General features: G+C 41.2%; 2 protein-coding genes across 7 annotated transcripts in view; both read right to left on the bottom strand.

Moving 5' to 3' along the window:
• Positions 1-3815, bottom strand: part of aass (aminoadipate-semialdehyde synthase) — a 42848-nt gene extending 39033 nt beyond the window's left edge. The window contains exons 1-4 of one of the 6 annotated variants that reach the window (XM_049574200.1): positions 3670-3815; positions 1407-1524; positions 942-1176; positions 53-229 (exon numbers count right to left, since the gene is read on the bottom strand). In XM_049574200.1, coding sequence (XP_049430157.1) covers positions 53-229; positions 942-1160 — 396 coding nt within the window. In that variant the 5' untranslated portion in view covers positions 1161-1176; positions 1407-1524; positions 3670-3815. Of the gene's footprint in view, positions 1-52; positions 230-941; positions 1177-1406; positions 3649-3669 lie in introns of those variants that run through there. The other 5 variants (XM_049574202.1, XM_049574205.1, XM_049574203.1 and 2 more) reach the window with 5 other exon arrangements.
• A 4085-nt stretch (positions 3816-7900) lies between these two features.
• Positions 7901-20110, bottom strand: fezf1 (FEZ family zinc finger 1). Its single transcript, XM_049574223.1, has 4 exons — positions 17651-20110; positions 16334-16468; positions 15134-15266; positions 7901-12262 (listed from the first exon to the last, which is right to left on the bottom strand). Exons 1-4 carry the CDS (start codon positions 18458-18460, stop codon positions 12027-12029), a joined length of 1314 nt encoding a protein of 437 aa, XP_049430180.1. The 5' UTR covers positions 18461-20110; the 3' UTR covers positions 7901-12026.
• Between the last annotated feature and the right edge of the window lie 2432 nt (positions 20111-22542).

Here is a 22542-nt window from a genome sequence, read left to right as displayed (position 1 = left end):
CTGGGTCAGGACCACTGCAGAAAGTGTTAGGGCATCTTTTGAGCGCTCTCACCTTCTTCAGCAGGTCCTCCAGGAGCCCCATGTTGGCCTCCTGAGCTTTGATGGTGTGGGAGAAGAAAGCGTACGTCTTCCTGGGAATGACCTTCTCCTCCGGCGGCCTCTTCACCCCGATTATCAGAGACGCCTCCGAGAGGTCCTCCTGGATGACAGCCCCGGCCCTCTCGTAGTACTGAAAACAAAGCACAGCCTGTTGGCCGAAGCACTCACACTTCTTTTACAGCTTTATTACCTGTGTGAAGTCTTTCATTACTCCCAGTAGTAACTAACACATCCAATAAACCAAAGGAGAGATAAGACAAGCTTTTATTGATCCGTGACAGGAAATTAACACATCACAGCAGCACAAGAGACGAGCTAAGATGTCAGGAGAACACATCTAGAACTGAACCAATAGACTGTGCAAAATTAATTAAGTCTGAATTATTTTTCAGAAATCCACCACTTCAACTCCGGCAGCCATGATGTGTATATTATTTATAAGTACAGGTATATACGTGTGCAAATAAATAATAAATACATGCATTAGTGTTATGTATGACGTCCAAACAGCCACATCATTAAAACCACCTCGGGAATGACCCGAGGAACGTGACAAAGAGCTCAAGGCGGCGACCTGGCCTCCAAATTCCCCAGATTCCCATCTGACGTGGGACGTGCTGGTATCCCACCTCACAGCCAACAGGACTCAAAGAACCTGCTGCCAATGCCCTGGTGGTGGACACCACAGGTCAGCCAAGTCTGATCCAAGGAGGCCCCAGTGTGGATCAGAGGTACCTGGGGAATCTAGGAAATTAGGAGGTCAGGTTGACGCCTTGAGCTCTTCGTCACGTTCCTCGGGCTGCCTCCACACATATAACTTCAGACAACGTTCGGTGGCTCACCTTCTCGTGGATCGCTCTACGGTTGGATGGCTGGACCAGAACCTTGATGCCTGCATTTGTGAGCTCTTTAACATGTCGTGGGGCCAGCGGCGCCCTCCTCTCCCAGGGGTTGATGTCCTCACGGCGGATGGCCATGATGGCAGTGTGGTGCTCATAGCGGCGCTGGCCTGCGAGGCAGCCCCGCGTCCTCTTACTGTGGTGACTGAGGAGTCTGAACATGACTTCACCTCCCCTGCTTTGGGGAAAAAGACACAGGCTGCTGATCACACGGTATTCACTGAACACGCTGGCTCATGACCTTCAGCCGGGAGGTGACACAAACTGTCAGGTACTTCCAAGTAATTTTGCAAAGCTTACTAATATTGCAAAACAAAAAAAAAACTTTAATTGTGAGTGTGTTTCTTTGTACCATGTATTTATTGTACTTTTGACCGTCTGACAAAAGAGCATTAGAATATAACTTACAGTCGAGGGGAAGTATGATTGAGAGGTCAGAGGTCAAGTCTGTTTGCTGCTGGGAGAGAGCTGCTGTTGAGCAGGTGGTTTTGACAGACCAGAAAAACTGGTGAGACCTGCAATGGAACTACAACACACGAATTCAAGTGCTGAGGACACAGAATACGACATGAAGTTTTATAAACAACATGAACAGCACAGACGCTATAATCACAAACACTGATTTCAGATGAGGAACAGAGCACTGAATTATTTCATGCAAATTCATCCATTCATCCATTTTCAACCACATATCTGAGGCCAGGTCTCAGAGGCAGCAGGCTGAGCAAACTATTCCAGACGTCCCTCTCCTCAGCAACACTTCCCAGCTCCTCCTGGAGAACCCTGGGGCGTTCCCAGGCCAGATGAGATATATAATCCCTCCAGCATGTTCTGGGTCTGCCCCCGGGCCTCCTACCTGTGGGACGTGCCAGGAACACCTTCAACGAGAGGCGCCCAGGAGGATCCTGATCAGATGCCACCTCAACTGACCCCCTCCATGAATATCGCCACCTTAATGTGGTGGAGGGGTTAGCATGTCCCCGTGACCCTGGGAGCTGTGTTGTCCAGGGCTAACAGCCCCTGGTAGGGTCTCCCAGGGCAAAGTGGTCCCAGGGGAGGGGAGTATGAGCGGCACAAGAAGAAGGCACATTTCGGGACACCTAAACCACCGTCTGGAGCCAGACTAGGGAGGCATTAGTCATGTAAAACTAACCAACTAGTGGGTGAACAATCCAAAGCTCTGTGAATTTGGCTTCACGACAATCAGAAGAGCCGACATCAAAGGATCAGAAAGCGACGTCGCTATGAGCGCTTGGGCGCCACGAGCCAGTTACGCCTGTGGTAACTTTTCTGACACCTCCCGCTTAAAACTAAAAATGTCAAAAAGATCGTGAAGCTCCAGCTGAGCTTGCTAGCCGGCGTCAGGTGGCTGGACCCACCGCCCGCAGGGACTTGCATAGAGCCCTGGTGCAGTGTGTGCAGGGCTGCAGGCAGGCGTGGAGACCCCTGGTATCACAGACTGGTGCTAATATAAATGCGTTTAACAGTGTGATGACACCATTAGGTTACGCTGAATTACTTTGTTTTCCATGTAAACGTCTAGAGTACTTTGACATTTTGAGAAGTACGCTTATTTTAGAAATGAGACGACTGATACAAGTCCTTGCCGGTGGTGGTCAGTCATTCGGGCTAAGCTGGACTGGGCCCCAAAGACCTGCTCGCTGGCATCGATACAGACAACCATTCACACTCACATTTAGAGTCACCAATTAACCTGCATGTCTTTGGACTGTGGGAGGAAGCTGGAGCACCTGGAGGAAACCCACGCTGACACAGGGAGAACATGCAAGCCTCCTCGCTGTGAGGTGACAATGCTAACCACTGCGCCACCATACCATGTAAGATAAACTTAATTGATCCCACACTGAGCAAATTCACATCACAGCAGCTCAAAGCACAGACAGACAGTGGGGAGATACAATATGTAAGTACGGCACTATAAAGAACAAACTCTACACACAAGATTATATGTTGCTGATGTGCTGTTATGGCTCCAGGCACACAAGTCATCTCACACACACCCCATAAAACCATAACGTTTAGCTGTTACAGTCTGGTGCCTGTGCTGCTCACAGGTGGGCTGTGCTCTCACTGGGCACAATCAAGCTAGCTGGTTCCAGTCCTTATGCTAAGCTAAACTAGCTGCAGGCTGTAGCTTCATATTCAGCACACACACGAGTGTTATCCGTCATCTCATCCAGCTCTCAGACAGAAAGTGAATATTTGAATATCCTAAATGATCCGACTGTTCCTTCAGGCATGACGACACCTCTGACATGTGTCTTACAAAGCCCTGACGGGTCTCAAACCTCAGGTTGGGACACTGAGCTACAGTAAACCTGAACACTCAGTTAGCTAACACGTCACAACACAACTTTGATATCAGACTTGTATTAAATTAATGTTTAGTAACGTTACCACAGAGTGATTAGATAAACTTGAGCACTGACATGTGACGGTGATGTATCACCTGCTGACTCGGTGATAACCACACACACGGTGTTCCCGGAGTTTGGAGCAGCAGCTCGAGCTGTCTGTGCGGATTTAAACCGCATGGGTCAGTTCCGGGATCCGGTCAGCACCGAATCAATCTCACACACACATTTATTTATTTCACTGATCGATACACTGATCGATAATGACGTGACGCAGCGGCCCGGTTCAGACTCACCTTACCGACCGGTTTCTGTTCACCACGCCAGGTCCTGGCGACAGTTCACCGACAACACCGGAGTGTCGCACAGAGGTGAGACAGAGACAACTTCCCACAGAGCTGCGGGACACACGCGCGCGGAGTAAACTAAACCGCTTCCGGCCGGGATTTCAAAATAAAATGGTAATATTTCCAGTAAAGTCTCCGAAATGATGGACAGACAGACAGACAGACAGACGGATAGACAGACAGACATAGATAGACGGATAGATAGATAGATAGATAGATAGATAGATAGATAGATAGACGGATAGACAGACAGACAGATAGATAGACAGACAGATAGATAGATAGATAGATAGACAGACAGACAGACAGACAGATAGATAGACAGACAGACAGACAGACAGACAGACAGATAGATAGACAGTCAGATAGATAGATAGATAGATAGATAGACGGATAGACAGACAGACAGATAGATAGACAGACAGATAGATAGATAGATAGATAGATAGATAGATAGATAGATAGACAGACAGTCAGATAGATAGATAGATAGATAGATAGATAGACAGACAGACAGACAGACAGATAGACAGTCAGATAGATAGATAGATAGATAGACAGACAGACAGACAGATAGATAGATAGACAGTCAGACAGACAGATAGATAGACAGTCAGATAGACAGTCAGACAGACAGATAGATAGATAGATAGACAGACAGACAGACAGACAGACAGATAGATAGACAGTCAGACAGACAGATAGATAGATAGACAGACAGACAGATAGATAGATAGACAGATAGATAGACAGATAGACAGTCAGACAGACAGATAGATAGATAGATAGATAGACAGACAGTCAGACAGACAGATAGATAGATAGATAGATAGATAGATAGATAGATAGATAGACAGACAGACAGATAGATAGATAGATAGATAGATAGATAGATAGATAGATAGACAGACAGTCAGACAGTCAGATAGATAGATAGACAGACAGACAGATAGATAGATAGATAGACAGACAGACAGACAGACAGACAGACAGACAGACAGACAGACAGACAGACAGACAGACAGATAGATAGATAGATAGATAGATAGATAGATAGATAGATAGATAGACAGACAGACAGACAGACAGACAGACAGATAGACAGACAGACAGACAGACAGATAGCATGTTGATTTTGCAATATTTTATTTATAAACATACGTAGCAGTAAAACTGTTAGTTTGTGAGTCTTACAATATTTTATTCTGAAGGTAAACTGACGGGTTTCCGGTTCAAGTTGTGCCTGTTGCCTGCAGTGTTTTTCCCGGGAATGTGGACGGGACGGGATGGAATTCCTCCGTGAGGAAACCCAAGACACAGGTGAGTTTGTTTGTGTTGGCAGCGCACCCCGTGTGGGCGGCTACAATGCTTTATAGTTATAATGTTTAAGAACTAGCGTACACAACCTGACGTCACAGTTTGTTGTGGCTCAGGAGGAAGGAGGTGGAGAACATGTTGGCACATAACACGGGGCGGGCGGAGCTGCGTGGACGTGACCGCCCGGAGGAGCTGCAGGCAGGTGACGAAACGAGCGCTCGTGAGCAGCTCCTGTTCAAGGAGAACCTGTCCGCGAGCGCTGCTGTGTGTAGATCTCCAACAGCGCATGTGCAGTCACTGCAGGCGGTGCAGGCTCAGCAGAGCGTTTATACATCTACACATTACTCAAGCGTCTCCACCAATCAGCTGCCAGAGCTGAGGAGCGGCCTCCTGATCTGAGGGGTCAGTCCTCTAAAGTAACTGAGTACATTTACTCAAGTACTGTACTTAAGTCCAATTGTAAAGTATTTGTACTTTGAGTATTTACATTTTACACCACGTGACTTCTCTTCCACCACACCTCAGAGGGAAATATTGTTTTTACTTCACTACATTTATTCAGCAGCTTTAATTACTTTGCAGATTCAGATTATAAATACAAAATATTAATCAACTACATTAATATATTGGGGTTTAAACTACACAGCAAATACAAAGTAATTACACCAGCTCCAAATTTACCAGCTGCAACATTAAATGATCAAAATATTAATGCATCAATTATTTTAATTCAGTAATATAATGTGTAATTTTTTCTTTTAGCTCTTTTTGTTTGGCTGTTTTTGTTTTTCTTTTAAGTTTTTATTGTATTTATTTATTTATTTATTTTGCTCTTTCATACTATTTATCATATATTTTAAAAATGTAGATATGAATGTATGTGACCATGAGAATGATATGACGAGTGAGTGCGTGTTGGTGCATGTGTAATCTTTATATGCTGCTAAATGGACTGCTCCAACAGAGTTTCGTTGTGTAACATACAATGACAATAAAGGATCTATCTATCTTTAAGTACTTTTAATGGACCACATTTTGATGCTAATGTTTTTGTACTTTAACATTTTTTAACTTAATTAATAAAAAGATCTGAGAACTTCTTACACCACGTGGTATATTAAACTGTCTCGATTTTTTTTGGCTGACTATATCTAGATTGGTCCTCAATTCATATTTATTTGGAAAGATTTGTTGTTTAGAGTGGTGTATAATTTATATTGATATAAGGCAAAATTACCTTCCTGAGTTAATTACACAGACACAAACAACACACCTTATCTGAGCTGAACGTGTCGAGTCTCCTTCTGCTAATTAGTTCAGACAGATTCTTGTGGGGTTTTTTAGTGCTGTGATGAGATTGTCACATATTTATTTTGCAGGTGTTTAACAGGTTTTTATAAAGATCTGTCTGATTAAGTAACATTCAGAATTTGTCATGTTTATTCAAAATTATAGCAACATTTTTATATTAATTCACACACAAATACTGGAGCAAGGCTTTCTTTCCCTGCTTTGGTTACTAAAATTAAAAGTTATATTATTTCTTAAGGAACAAAAAGATTCCAAAACATCCTTCACGTAATTGTCATTTAGTATTTTCATTTAACCTCTGTTCAGTATGGAAGCCAATTTCTGCCAGGAAAAGAAAAAACGTTATGAAAGCAATGGTGAACTTAATAATGTGTAATTGTAATTTTATGAGCAGTATCTGATGAAGTTTGCCTTCGTAAGTCAAAATATTTAATAATTCTGAGTTTTGCATAGGTTGACCTTGACCTTGACAAAGTTTTGACTCATCATGTTTTCATTTTGTATTAAAAAGTCGTTGATTTGACTTTGTTTTGCATAGATTTAATGTAAAAAATGTTGACTTCTAAGTCAGATTTTTGACTTTAACACGTGGGTGTTTTTAATTTTTATCACACCAGACTTTCTATTATTTTATTTTCCTGACAGAAATGTGCCTCTATAGTGTCGCCTGCTAACCTGACTCCACTGCTTGCTGGTATTTTATGTAAATTATTCAGCCTTTGTTGCTGTACGCTTCTGTACACTTGTTCTATATTCAGAAATAAAATGTATTTAAAAGAACAAACAATGACTGCAGTTTGTCTGCGTTTATGAAATGGCCTCTAATTTCTAAATGTACTGTTTAACCAACCCATCCTCCCTGTGACCTCGTCACATGTCCACGTTTGGTCATGGACTTTCCACGTCCACATATGGCGTCCAAGGTACCCTGGGTGTGTTGGTTGTTGACGTTCTGGCGCCGTGTCAACTTCAGCCTGTTACATGCATTGTCTGTTTTCAAAATACACTTCTGTTTTCACAGGAAATGTACAGTTTGCATACAGTCTCTTTCAAAATAAAAGCACTATGTCAGTACAACACTGCAAACTGACGTTTTTTTTCCTTCAACAACAAAAAGACACAGTTAGGTTTAGGAAAAAAGAACAGGGTTTGGCTTTAGAACCGTAGGTTACGGGACGCGAAAGTGAAAGTCTGTGTGTTTTGGACCCACCTGCCTCCCTTCTTGTCTGCCTCAGTCAGACTTTTATCGGCTTAATTTTCGTCCTTATCATAGTGTGTTTCCCCCTGACGCTGCTGGCCACCGTTAAACTATAACAACAACCAGCTGTGTGTCATGCCGACATTAAAGGACGCCTTTTTTCGTTGGTTTCTGTCGCCGCAAGTCACTGCCCAAGTGCTGGATTTCGACGACTTCAGAGTGAGACCAGGCTCATTTAACTGTATCTGTGCACACACTTGTTTTTGGCTTTAAAAATGATGAAAGAAAAGTGATCACACACATTTGATTTTATTTATTTTTTCTTTGTTAAGCATCTGCAGCATAGCCCCCCACCCCAACCCCCAACAAAAAAAACAAACAAACTAACCTTCACCGTGACAAGAAACTTTTTTTTATAACAGTAGTACAATTTAAAATAAATATCATAAAACACTTTTTTTTTACAATAATCCTGAGATTGAAATCAAAAATAACAACAAAGAGAGCGATGGAGGGAAAGCGTCAGCTCGTCCTCCTCCGTCAGTCAGGACCAGAGATGTAGAGGTGAAGCTACAAGCACATGAGTGGGTTATTAGCTTCTTACAGAGGGTTTGGGTTCTGAACTGAAGTTAAATTTGTCACTGTTGGCTTTAATGCGAGGGTGTTCACATCCAAATCCCGTCAACCATGGAGGAATTATACATAGTATTACAAATGAAAGACAGCTGTGGTTTCTTACAGCTTGGCTTACAGTAGTTTTGTAGTTCTGACCATCATTTCTGATAATGATAATATTGCACGTCATGGAAAAGAAGAGACACAAGCGGTGAGACAATCAGACAGTTTGGAAACAAACCAACAGTTTATCTAAACTATTGAAAGGGAACACACCTGAAATATTGGTGATGATCCCTCGTTGACAAAGAAACGGTGCACACAACGATGGTAAATACAGCTGTCAAGGTTAAAGCAAGACGTGAGTCCGTAAACTGTGATGGATCTTTACAACGGATAGTTTGAGTACTACTTCTTGGAGGTTTGTTTCCAACCTGACTGATCGTCTGACTGCTCGTGTTTCTTGACTCAAGATATCACCGTGTTCCCAGATCTCAGTGATGAGTAAAATGTTTTCATCACTGATAGACATGGCGGACAAAAGAGCAAAAATCAAAGCCCGAGTTGTAATAAAAGCATCAAATCATGCACTGTTGCTCCAGCAGGATGTCAGTGCAGAGTCAACATGTTTTTGGACATATACTCATGAAGCAAACTTCATTTGTTTGATTGATACGCCATAAATGGACCTAAAATAAAGATTACGTTGCCTGCTGTTCTCCAGGTCAAGGCTAAATGTTCATACTCTAGCTCTTGATTCTACATGTATTCCAGAATACTGCAGATTTATCTCATAAACATGTTAAAGCACAAGTTTGGTGTTTTTTTGTTTTGGCTGTTGCCTTAATGTGACGGGGTGGACTTTCTGACTTCCTGTCTTCTTTAAAATCATTAAAAACATTTCACAAATATATAGTTTCATTTTTTAAAAAGTCTCAGTAATTTCCTACAACAGCTGCTCACTGTAGTTTTTGGTTGGTGCGTTCATGGTAGGAACATGTTACCCAGCGCAACATATGCTCATACAGTGATACCTAACAAATAAATGCTTAAAGAAATAACGCCTCCACTGGTTAGGTTAGGTTTAGGGAATGAAACATGGTTTTGCACTCACGTTGCTGAAAAGTACAGTTATGTATTTAATGTAAAGTTACGTAGGTTAGGTTTAGAAAAGCAAACATGGTTGGACATCGTCACGTACTTCATGTAAAGTTACCTGGGTTAAGTTAAAGAAAACAATCATGGTTGGACATCATTACGTAGTGAACATAAAATTACGAAGGTTAGGTTTGGAAAACAATCATGGTTGGACATTATCACGTTGTGTACTTAACGTAAAGTTATGTAGGATAGGTTAAAGAACGTAAAGTTTGGTCGGTTAGGTTTAGAAAAACAAACATTGTTGGGTGTCGTCACGTTACATATTTAATGTAAAGTTACATTGGTTAAGTTTAGGAAATCAATCATGGCTGGGCATCGTCACACTGTGTATTTAACTGACAGTTACGAAGGACAGGTTTGGGAAAACAACCATGGTTGTGCGTCATTCTGTTCCATAATGAACATAAAGTTACATAAGTTAGGTTCAGGAAAGCAAAGTCACGTAAGTTAGGTTTGGGAAAATAATCATGGTTAGACACTGTCAGGTTACATACCTAACGTAAAGTTTCGTAGGTTAGGTTTAAGAGAGTAAAGTTATGTAGGACAGGTCTAGGAAAACAAACATGGTTGGGTGTCATCATGTTACGTGCTTAACGTGAAGTTACGTAGGTTAGGTTTGGGAAAACAAACGTGACAACATGCCTTAAAATAACTCAGAGTTCACTTGGTTTCACTTGGGTCATGAACACCGATCTCCTGGGTAAATATAGTCCTCCGACCTGCCTGTTTGCTCTTTATACTACGTTCTTATTTACTTCCGTCAGAGCACTAGTCATGTCATCACAGCCTTCACACATTCATCTATAACCCAGATGATGGGGTTATAGATGAATTACTGGCTCGTGACCACGTGGCTCATATATGAATTCTGTTACATTACTTTTTGTTGGTGTAAGTATGAAGGGTGCGACAGTGCAGCTCGCTGATGTGTTTTTAATAGTTTTCTGGACAAGGCAGCAGATAAATCAGGCTCTGACACACACACACACACACACACACACACACACACACACACACACACACACACACACAATACTTGTTAGTAAAATAAACTCTGTGTTGGTTTTGGTCTTTTTATGGGATTTGTTGAAAATAAGAAAAATACTGAATATTTTAAAATGTTGGTATGAATCCTGTCTTTGACTCTAAAATCGATGGTTGTTGCTTCACCTCTGCCACATCTCTGGTCTCAGAGTTCATCAATCTCACATCCTGAGATGTAACTGAAAAATAATGAAAACTAGGAATCACTGATGACTAATGACGTAATAATTAGCCACCATTATAACATCATGGACTAATAATCAGAGGACGGCAAATCTAAGTTCTGTGTGTCCTCTGTGAAATGTCCTCAGTCCAGAGACAGAAGCATCACGGCCCGTTGGTCTGGAGGTTATCTCCGGTCAGTTTCCAGGCTGGCGTCGTGGCCAGAGGAGTCAGAGGGGTCAGGGGTCACGTCAAATCAGGTCTGAGGGGCCCTTGTGGGGCCTGGAGGGGAGAGGACGTGTCCTGATGGCTTTCGCAGGGTGAAGTTCAAGAGGAAGGGTCAAGTTAGGGTTCAACAGGCCTGAGAGGCGACTGGGCTTCCTCGTGTCTTTCTTCTAGGTCACATTTAGGGCGCCACATCGGGGGAAATTTGTACAAAGGAAACGTCTGTTATTGGGAAGAATTTAGAAATGACTCTCTGGACTCTATCGGACGAGCTGCTCACAGTTAGTTGAGAGGAATAGTGACCAAAACATACACGAACCTCATTAAAAATATTTTAGTTGTGCTTCACTGACCCTGAACAGGGATCAGAATGTGACAAAACACTGTTGGACTTCATCGGTTTAATGTAAAACTGTGTCTCTGTAAAGCAGGGCCGTACATATCGAGCAGGTCTCCGACTAAAGATTTCACCACATTTCTTTTATCACAAGGGTCAACTTATACCAGGGATAGGTCAAAGTTGAACCCTGAATAGGCGCCATTATCCCTTTCAGAAGGGACCGCCCTCTTAATGATGTGATTGGTTATCGTCGGTGTCAGTCAAAGAGACCCCGCTGCATGGTCAGTTTTCCTCTGCCAGTTGTCTTCAGTGACTCTTTGTGTAGCTCTGAGAAAATAACCCTGATGATGTCATAGTGATGTCATCAGGGTTATCTTGGCGCAGGCTTGGAGGCTTTAAATGTATGAAACAGAAAACCTGTGTTACAAACTGGACGAATTGAGTTTGAAAGACGTGGCCAGGCAGGGAGGCTCTATTCAAAACACACAGTCCAGTTGCATTGTGGGAAATGTAGGGTCCTGTGTTTTTGGAGCTTAAAGCATACACCAGGAGCTAAACGACGGGATGTCTTTGTCTCTGTGCTTTGATTTTGACTGTTTTTGTCTCAAACTGAACATATTTTTTCTAAATGTGGATCAGAATCAGCTTTAATACTTAGATTTCATGGCTGCACATGAAGGAATGAAGTCATCTGAGAGGAGGACTGAGTGATCTTCAGGTGAACAAAGCACATTAATCAGTCATTTGAGGGCACGAGTTTCTATTTTATAAAATAATCTTCACCCTAACACCTACAGGACTCTGTAACTCTGGACTATAAGGAGTTCAGTTTAGTTTCAGTTTGACAGCGAGGTCACAGCGGACCTGATGTATTTTTTGGTGTGTCAGGATGAAGGGTAAAGAGTCACTGTTCAGGTCCGAGCCGAGCGTCTCTCAGGCCTGAGGGGGCGACTGCGGGCCGGCCGGGTCGTGCAGCTTCCTGATGTGTTTCTTCAGGTCAAAGTTCCTGCAGAAGCCCTTGCCGCAGGTGGGGCAGGTGAAGGGCTTCTTGTCGTTGTGCGTGTGCATATGGAAGGTGAGGTTGTACACCTGGTGGAACGCCTTGTTGCAGATGGAGCACTTGAACTGCTTCTCCCCGCTGTGCGTCAGCTTGTGGTTCTTGTAGTTTCCTGCACACAGTCAGAGGACGAGGAGTCAGAGCAGGGCAAGACAAAGCCAAACACTGTGACGCCGTTTGCTCAGTTTTATAGAAAAAATATGAAATGATTTTCAGCAGGTCAGTGGCTCCAAAGCTTTCAGGCTGCTGACCCTTTAAGGTAAAGTCATGTCAAAGGTTGGAGATACATCTGAGCTGCGAGCAGTTCAAATAAAGTGAGGTTTTCTTCATCGATCAGTTTCCTTGAATTCTTTTTAGATGACTTACAGGAAAAACTGTCCAGTGTCTCTCACTGAACATACAGAATATAGAATGCACAGGATTTGTGAAGAAGGAATAAGCAGAATATGATTTTATTCTTGGAGCTCCCCCAAAAACTAACTGTCACTGTAACAAGAATTTTTTTAATAGTACATTTGATATTTTATATACATAATTTATTTGTATTTAACATAGAAACATTTTTTTTTTTTACATTTTTCTTTATTGTATATAGCAGTATATTTGATATTTTATATTATTTAAAGATGTACTACTTGTGATATTTAAAATAAATATCAAAAAACACTAAAAAAAAATCCTGAGATTGAAATCAAAAATAACCACAAACAGACAGACTGATGGAGGCAAAGCGTCAGCTCGTCCTCCTCCGTCAGTCAGGACCAGAGGTGCAGAGGTGAAGCTACGAGCACGAGTGGATTTTAAGTTTCTTATAGTTGGTTTGGATCTGAACTGAAGTTAAGTTTGGCACTGTTGGCTTTAATTTGAGGGTGTGTGATCCAAATCCTGTCAACAGTGTCAGAGTTATAGACAATAGAGGTCTTATATTCCTATTTCCTGTCAATCATCCTGTCACCCCCTCAGATTTATCTTCTGATCACCAAGGAACCCCCGTATTGAAACAGAGGGACCACGGGAGAAAAATGTCACTAAATGACACTAAAAAAAAAAGGATATTTTAAGTAGCTGAAAATTACAAACTCTCCTACAAATGCTAATTTTCCGCTTCCACTTCATCAAATCGTCTGATGACACAACCCTCCTGGAGCTGTTTTTCTAATGATGCTGACTGATGATGATTTTTGACCCTGGAAAACGCCACTGGTCGTCCACATTCACTCTGTAGCTCATATATCGAAATAAAGCTCTCTTAACAGTGTCAGTTAAATCTAAATAATATAAATATATTCTGTTACTGTCCCCCAGAATGCTGGCTTTAATCCCTCCAAACACTACAAAAGACTGTGCAACATTCTGTCATTAACGCGTCTGTATCAATAGAATAAATGTGATTTTAAGAGCATATGTAATTTCATACTTTACATAGTATTGTAATTTTATTATGGTTAACACCAATCTAACAACCACTTACAGCATGAAGTGTCATTTCCTAGATTGATAAAAATGTATAGAAATGTTGGAAATATCTGAAAATCAAATACTTGTATTATTGTCTGCAGCTTTAACATCACTGCTGCACATGAAAGACTTCCAGGGCCCAACTCAAGTCATCTGACGGGACAATTTAGTGACTAACACAAACTGCTTTTGTAATTCAAGTGAACAAATGACCAATCTGAGGGAGCAAAGGCACCACACTGAGCACACAGGTTACTATACTGAAGAAAATGACTTGTCATTTGAAGATCTGAATTTAAAGATATCAGCCTCCAGACTTCATCGCTCGACTCTGATCTGTGAGCAGAAAACCTTCATATCATCTTCACGTTCCACCCTCTGACACCAGACATAAACTTTACCACAATAAAGTACAATTACTCATGTGTATCTGAGGGTGGGTTGGTGTCAGCGGTGGAAAGTAACTGAGTACATTTACTCAAGTATGTGAGTGCTGTCATTGTATCTACTTTTTTTACGTCCACATTTGAAGGCAAAATATTTTACACTTTACTCCACTCCATTTATGTGGCAGCTTTATCGTATGAACACAAAATATACTCATTAAATAAATGCTGATGTGATACAGATTAAAGCACCCAGCGGAGTACAGCGTTAAAGTGATGAACACATGAATGCATCAGTAATTAGAATCCTGTATGTCACTGTGAAATCTGCATGATAAGTGAAGTATACATTTTGATGGTAATATTTCTGCACTTTAAGTCAGATGTATTGAACATTTCCCTCAGCACTGGTCAGTGTTTCAGGAGGTGCTGCTGGATTAAAGGTTTGTGCAATAGTTACATGTGGTTTTGTGCCTATTGTATGTGATGAGTGTCACTCTGTAAATGTCTTCTGTCGGATTTTATGACATCTGTATTTATTGTATTTATTGTAAACAGCAGGAGTCTGTCACGGGGACATTAAAGTGTGTTCAGCATCAAACCTGCTGTGTCTCTCAGTCTGTCCCTTTAATTAATATTACCATGATTATTTGTCTTTCTCTTCTGGCTTTTTATTTATTTATTTATTTATTCAATTTCTCCTCTGGCAGTTTCAAATGATTTGGTCTTTTTGGGTGTCAGTATTCTGACAGGTGTTGCTGTGAAACAAAGTGACAGCTGACAGATGCTGCTGATGCTGCTTCAGCCTGATCTGAGAATGTCATTAAAACACTTTCTAGAAGATGGTTCCTTTATTTCTTTATATCCTGTATGAATTATTAAACTATCACAGGAGAGCACTGACCTCTAAGTGAAGAGTGTGTGTGTGGTCACCAGACATTTAGAGTGATGACAGTAAATTATCATTATTATAACACATACATAAAGATAAATATTTCATCAATTGACTGAATATTCCAGATCATAATAATAAACAATAATTAAACAAATATTAACGCGGTTGTGTTTCACATTCTGTCTCTGTCACTAACACGTTAAAACACAAACACTTTGGGTAGATGTCTCTTTCACTGTCTCACCTTTCTGATGAAATCCTTTCCCGCAGAACTCGCACACGAACGGTTTGTATCCCGCGTGGATGCGCGTGTGCGTGTTGAGGGTGGAGCTGCGGTTGAAGGCTTTCCCGCACTGGTTACACTTGTGTGGTTTTTCCTATGAAAATAAAGAGGAAGAAAAAATATTGTCATGATTGAAAATTACACATCTGATTTAAAATGAATAAAGGATGTTTCAGGGATTTTACAGTGAACGCAACACGAGATGATGCGTTTAATGACCTGACTTTCACGGATAATTTAGGGAGCATTAAAGGGAGTTTAATTTTTCATTCTTTTTTTTTCAGGATTTAAAAACATTAGCTCACTTTCTTTAGTGTAAACATGAGCCCGGGATTATTTTAGACACTGATGTGTTAGAGGCACAGTGAGACCACAGGAGGAGCTCAAACACAACAAACAGGCTGAGCACAGGCGCGAGGCTTCACACTCTCCTGGGAAAAAATAAAATAGAATAAAAAGCAGAACTCGTCATAATTTATATTTATTTACAGATGAGGTCAGACTGTGAAACCACCATCCACGAGACATATCATGAAGCAATGTTAGACTAAAAGACAATTGTTTTTGTTTTACAGGATTAAAAATGTATTTACCACACACACACACACACACACACACACACACACACTTAGATAATGTTAAACTCCTCATAAAGCCTCGAATAAAACACTCGATTTAATTAACTGAACGAAAAAGTCCCGCCCACAACATATACAATATGACTGGAGACTCCCATCGACCTCACCTTGATCGACAGGTATTAAAACTATGAAACTATAGTCACGTTAAGAATATTCTGATGCTGTTTGAGAGCTGATAACAAGCCCGAAGAAAACAGGCCTTTAATCATTTCTTTTCTTTTTTTAATCGGGGCTTTGAAGCGTGGGAGAAAAATGTATTTCATTATTTTTCCACTGGAATAAAAGAAACAAAAAGAGAATTTATTACTAATATATAATAATATGGATACTAATAAATTCGTGCCAACCTGACTTCCTGTTCATGCTCTAAAAATGGCAACACAACAGGAAAGAAAAATAAAATAAATAAATAAATAAAAAGGTTTCAATATAATCCATTTCTTCTTTAACTGCAGTCTGATTATTAGTTTTGAATGAGATCAATAATGTGTGTGTGTGTGTGTGTGTGTGTGTGACCCACCTGAGTGTGGATGATTTTGTGTCGGCACAGTGTGCTCGCCTGGCGGAATCCTTTCCCGCAAACTTTGCACACAAACGGCCGCGCGCCTGTGTGCACGGGCATGTGGCGGGTCAAGTTGTAGTGCGCGTTAAACACCTGAAAGAGACATTTACAAATGTTCATAATAATAATAATAATAATAATAATAATAATAATAATAGAGTCAAATAATTTAAAAATGTGTCTCAATGCACAAAACATTTTTTAAATAACATTCACACTGGTTTTATTTAAAAACAACATTAACTTCACATAATTTACTTAAAAAAATAATTTGGACTAATTTCAGCCTCTGAGCTAAAATGTAAAAACAACTCATGAGTTTTCCATTAACATCCCTTAAGTCCGAGTTAAGGGTTTATTTAATGGCTCGTGATCGTTTCCATTTAAGCCAAAAGAAAGAGGAAAAAAATAAATCCGGTGCCCTGTAATTATCCGATTGAGTCTAATTAAATATAACGTGTCAGGGCTCGTTTAATGGATTTAATGTGTCGTTAATAACACAAGAGTAAACCTGCACAGCGCGCACTGTGACGAAGACACTTAAATTCATAAATAACACTCGTCATCCTCGAGAATATTTGACTTTGTTGTAACGAATAATGAATCTTGATCTCATAGAAAAAATAACATTTGATTTAAATTTGTTGCATTAAAGAAAAACGGAGAATCCCAAAAGAAGAACACAATTTCTTTTAATAAAACACATCTGATATTAAATTAAGATTTATCCTAAAAAGAGGTTAAAAAATTTAAAACACTTTCAAATGAAACTATTTAAATTGATCCTGAAAAAAAGTCTAAATATTTGTTCCATATTCACTCATATAGTGTTTCAAATTGTGTAGATGGAGTCTTGGTATAATAATGTGTGTTTTCTTTAGAACACAAACATCACGTTAAAACGTTCATGTGATTATTGAATATGACTGATGTGTCTGACTTTATGATCTACGGACACACTGCTGCTTGTTTCTACCTGGTGGCGCCTATAAATAAAACGGATGTATTGTTATTATAATCATTATTATCATTATACATTTGAAGCGTCGTTTTCCAAATCTGACCATTCAGATGATTTGATTTAACGACCGTTCAGCTAATACATTTATTTCTTAAATGTTAAAATATGATCGAATAAATCAGATTTGTAGCTTCAATCTGGATTCTTAAATCGATGAATAAAAATTAAACCCAGTGAGAAACGAAAGGATCCGAGCTGATGATTAACAGATGAATCAGCTGCAGGTCAGAGTGTGATGAAATAAATCCTCTCACCTTGCCGCAGACCTCGCAGGTGAACACTTTGGGCTTGTTGCCGGGACAGGAGCCGCTGAGCCGGGCCGCCGCCGCCGCCGCGGAGCCCTTGAAGATCTTGTCTGTGAGGATCTGGTCCCGCTCCTTCATGTAGTGCTGGATCTGACTCTGAGACAGCTCCTTGAAGGCCTGCACGCCGGACACCGGGTACCGCTCCCCGGCCTGCTGCAGGCCCGGCTTGCTCTTCTCCGCCATGAAGGCTTTGTGCCGGGCGGTGAGCAGGTACGAGGCCATCGGGTGCAGGTTGACCAGGCCGGCCGGCGGGGGACACGCGCCGCTGTCCCCGCTGCAGTTCAGGTAGCACACGGTGCCCATGGTGGGGAAGGAGGACTGGTTCACCACCCGGGGCCTGAAGAGTTTGTACTGGCCGGCGCTTTGGCTCACAGCGGAGTCCTCCTGCTGGTTCTTATAGTTCAAGCCAAAGCCCAGAAAGTCTGCGGGAGCGGCGAGAGAAGACGCGTCGATGTGGCCCGGATCCAGCCCGGTGATGCTGAGCCGGTGGCCCGGCTCGTACCCGAGCGGCACCAGCGGGATCATACAATGCAGCGAGGACGGACAGACGTCGGGTTTCCCCACGGGAGCGGACTGGAACCAGCTGGGGAGCGGTATCGACTTGGGCTCGGGCGTCCTGGCCATAATCCGGTCGATGGAGAAAGCGAGAGGCTTGCTGCTGCTGCCGCCGGAGGTGAGCATGTCGGAGCCCGCGGGCTGGCTCCCAGAAGCCGGGGGGGAGCCGAGGATCCCCGCTGGGCGGCGGAGAGGACCATCCATCACCTCCGCATCAACCGCGCCGCGACAGCAACAACAACAACAACAACAACAACAACAACAAGAAGCTGCTGGAGGGAAGCCGGGGGTCGGTGCTGCTCCTCACCGGCCCGCAGGAAAGGGCATCATCTACCGGGGAACCCCCCCTCCAAATCACCGGCCCCGCTCCCCCTTCCTTATTGACTACAATCAGGGCGGCCGTGGCTCGCTCGATAACGGCGTGCGGAGAGCCGAGACCTCGCCGATCGTTACCGTCCAGGAAGGAGAGCGGAAAAGTAGATAATTTGCTCAATTCTCCTCCGTCGATTCTCTGCACTTGTCGCCGCTGGAAGAGGAGGAGGAGAGGAGGAGGAGGTTGTCCCTTACTTGGCAGGACTCCTGCTCAACTGGAAGGTATTTGGTAAATCCCAGGTCCCCTTGTGGCTTCGCGTGACATCATTTTTTTTTTTGAATCGCAATACGCCAGACGCGCAGCGGCCGCGAGGTCAGGAGCTGTCAGAGTTTTAGATCAGATTTGGACGCATCTTTGGCTCCAGCCCTTTTACGCACGGCTCAGAGAGGACACAGAGCTGTCATGCGGGTGAACTCGAGACAGAAAACGGATCGAGATGTTGAACAGGAAATGGATTTCAAGACATCGATCTCAGCCTGGGTGGGCTCCGGGTCTCTGAAGCACAAACTTTGACTTGAGCGATTTTCTCTCTCTTTTCTTTTACGCACCAGATTTTTAGATGCCAAACCCACCCGCGACAGAAAACACTCTCTCAGACAGACTCTCATAGATGTTTGCTACAGAAGCAAGAGCAGAAACAACCCGCGCGCTCTCCTCACATCACCTCCTGTCTCCTTTTTCTCTTTTCTTTTCGGATGCAAACGCAGCCTCTGTTACGCACAGAGAGCAGACTGTAAAAAACTCAGCGGGCAGAAACGCAAATTCCACAGGATGAATCAGTGAGACTGACACAATCATGCCTCCATCCTGTCAGTGATGGAAGCAGTGAGTGGGTTTGATGCTGCGTGGATCTGGACAGAAGATGGAGAGAAATGAGAGTGACCGCTGCCGGCCTGCAGCTGAAAACACAACAAATAAATACAGAACATAAATATCAATAAAGGTATTCCTTCGTGTTGGTGGACTGATGATGATTTTTTTTATAAGTCTGCACAAAGATATTTAAAAATGTAAATATTCTAATTTTGTTTTTCTTAAGTAAAGCACGCTGCGCTTTATTTGGAACAAGAATACAGAATATTATAACTGATTAAAAGCTTCGACTCAAAATGACGAATGTACTTTAAATAAGTGTGAAACCAAAGAAAGCCGTAAAGTAATAAAGGTTCATGTAAAAATAAAACTCTGAACATTCACGTCCTCAATAATCAGAATGTATGAAAGCTTAAAAACAAAAGATAAAAGCAGATCTTTAAACTGATGGAAATAACTAACATTATTTATTTGGAACATTTAATTTGGCGACACAATCAAACGCGATGCCTTTAAGAAACGCCATCCTTCAGTGTATGAACATTAAGGTGGAGCTCATTTACAATAAGGTCCTGTTAGTTTATTATTATCAAGCACATTAAGGACGTCTTTAGAGGTGCCTCGGTATTTTAGGTGACGTTGGGACATTTCAGGTGTCAGAGGTCACACAGGATAATCAACACATTTCAGTAAAATCACACTTTCACTATGAGGCGTGTAAAATCACACCGTAATGATGTCATCATTATTTCAGGCGGATTGCTGGGGTTACTGTTCATATTTTGTAATAGATCCAAAGACGGAAAGACACACACAATTTAGTGTTGCAGTCGCAGCGGCCTGTTCTATTTTTAACTGTTATTTTGTTTGTTCATACACACACACACACACACACACACACACACACACACACACACACACACACACACACACATATATATATATATATATATATATATATATATTTGAATCCAAAACGAAAGTAGGTTTTAATAATTAATAAAGCAGGTTGAACCTGTAGACACTAAACAGGGCAAATTAACACACTGGTTTTGTTACAGATACTGGTTATATTAATATAAATCATGAACACATATATAAATCATCAACACATATATAAATCATCAACACATATATAGACATTGAACCTGTACGCAACATCTGTATATATCAAATATGTACATGTAATATAAGAATGTATGTTACATGTAAAATATAATAACTTTTAATTTCTACTTGTAATTTTTTTATCTATTTATTTTTATTTTGCTTTTGTTTATAAAATAATTATCATTATTATCATTTATTGTTATTACTACTTTATGACATGCTTTAGCAATAACATATCTTTGTTCAGGCCAATAAAGCTATTTGAATTTGAATATAGACAGAGACATAATTATTACGAGTAGCTATCCGTAACAAAACCAGTGTGTTAATTCGCCCTGATGTGTTGTCTACAGGTTCAACCCGCTTTCTTTCCTCCGCCAAGGAGTTTATGTTTTCTGTCTGTTTGTCTGTTTGTCTGCAAAATAACTCGAAAAGTTCTGAACGGATTTTGATGAAATCTTCAGGAATGGTTGATAATGGGACAAGGAACCGATGATAAAGTTTTGGTGGTGATCGGTTGAAGCGAAGTGGATAAAATAATACAATGGCGGGAAATCCGAGCTGCTTGGCGGAGGTCTGCGTTATTTATTCAAACCTTCTAATTCTGCTTCCGGTCTGTGTCCATGACATTTTTCCTCCTGACTGATTTAATTTCATCCTGCTGAGTGAACATTATTAGTTTATATGTTAATATGAGCTGAAAAACATTCACATATTTGTGAGTCTCCCCGCTGACTGCAGACTGAGGGGAGCTGGTTCAGTTTTTTAAATCTTAATAACCATGATGAACACAGTCATGCTGTTTATAATATCAAGATTAAAAAGGAAAACAAAACTCAAGCTGTAAATTAGGTTTGAACTTTATACTTCACTTTTAAATATTTGTCTCTTCGCTGGGAGTCAGTTTTAATGTTCAAACCCTTAAATCTTCAGTATTAAGGCTACTTTCTTCTTATTGTTTTATTATTAATAACAATAATAATGACTATAATGTGTCCTTGGTCAAGTGTGTGTGTGTGTGTGTGTGTGTGTGTGTGTGTTTGGCTGGTGCAGGACTCAGACTCGTTTTTTTTGTTGCAGGAAAAAGGTTTGATGCTCATTTTAATGTGGAGAGAAAAGAAGCTGCAGCTGATGGACGGCAGCCAGCAGACAGTTTCCAAAGGAGGAGAGAAGCCCTTAAAAACGTCCTTAAACCTGCCAGATTAAGGTGAAATGAGGAAAAGGATAAAACAATAGGAATCAAAGTCAAGTCCTGAATGTTGTGATTTTAATGAGAAACGTTTTAAACCTTTGGGTGAATTTCAGAATTAAAGTGACCAGTTCCAAATCCAGTGAATGAAGTGATGTTGGGTTTATACTTGAGAGCATGTGCAGTGATTAATGGATGAAAACAGGCTTTTTTAAAATTTGCTTAAAACTTCAGACAGGAGTGAGAAGGAGATGGAGGAATTTTAAAAGCAGTTTAGAGGGATAGTTGTTCCTATACACAGGCCTGCAATATGTTTTAAGTGTTTTGATTTATTGGTGCTTTTATTGACAAATCCTCACAGATTTCTTACTGTTTTTCCTTTTTCATCTCAAGGGTTTCCATGAGCTTCAGCAGATTTTCTCTCTCTCATTTTTTATTTTCTATTCATCGTTCCTGCGAATAAACTCCTTTATGAACTCTCACCCTTTTTTAAATCGTGATCTTCTCCTTAATGCTCTGCTGGCTGCACCACTACTGAAGAGGGAGATATTATACATATATGATTTATTGTTGGATGGGTTGAGGTCGGCACTCTTCATTCAAGCTCTTACACACCAAACTGGAGAAATCATTTCTTAATGGAGCTGCTTTGTGCACGGAGGGTATTGTCATGTTGAGACGCGAGAGGGACAAAAACACAAAGTAAGAAGAACACGGCTGTCTAAAACATCATTTTTCCTTTCACTGGAACTGAGTGATTAAATTGCACCTTACTGTTATTTCATTTTTAGATTTTGCATG

Source organism: Epinephelus fuscoguttatus, linkage group LG4, assembly GCF_011397635.1.
Source record: "Epinephelus fuscoguttatus linkage group LG4, E.fuscoguttatus.final_Chr_v1".
NCBI classification, from domain to species: domain Eukaryota; kingdom Metazoa; phylum Chordata; class Actinopteri; order Perciformes; family Serranidae; genus Epinephelus; species Epinephelus fuscoguttatus.
This window is presented reverse-complemented; position numbering and strand designations above follow the sequence as displayed.

Excerpts from the sequence above, each read along its gene's own strand:
- fezf1 (XM_049574223.1), bottom strand. The coding sequence starts at position 18,460 with ATGGATGGTCCTCTCCGCCGCCCAGCGGGGATCCTCGGCTCCCCCCCG. Across the intron at positions 15,267-16,333 it reads ACAAAATCATCCACACTCAG|GAAAAACCACACAAGTGTAA; the intron begins GTGGGTCACACA and ends TTATTTTCATAG. Across the intron at positions 12,263-15,133 it reads GAAAGGATTTCATCAGAAAG|GAAACTACAAGAACCACAAG; the intron begins GTGAGACAGTGA and ends GACTGTGTGCAG.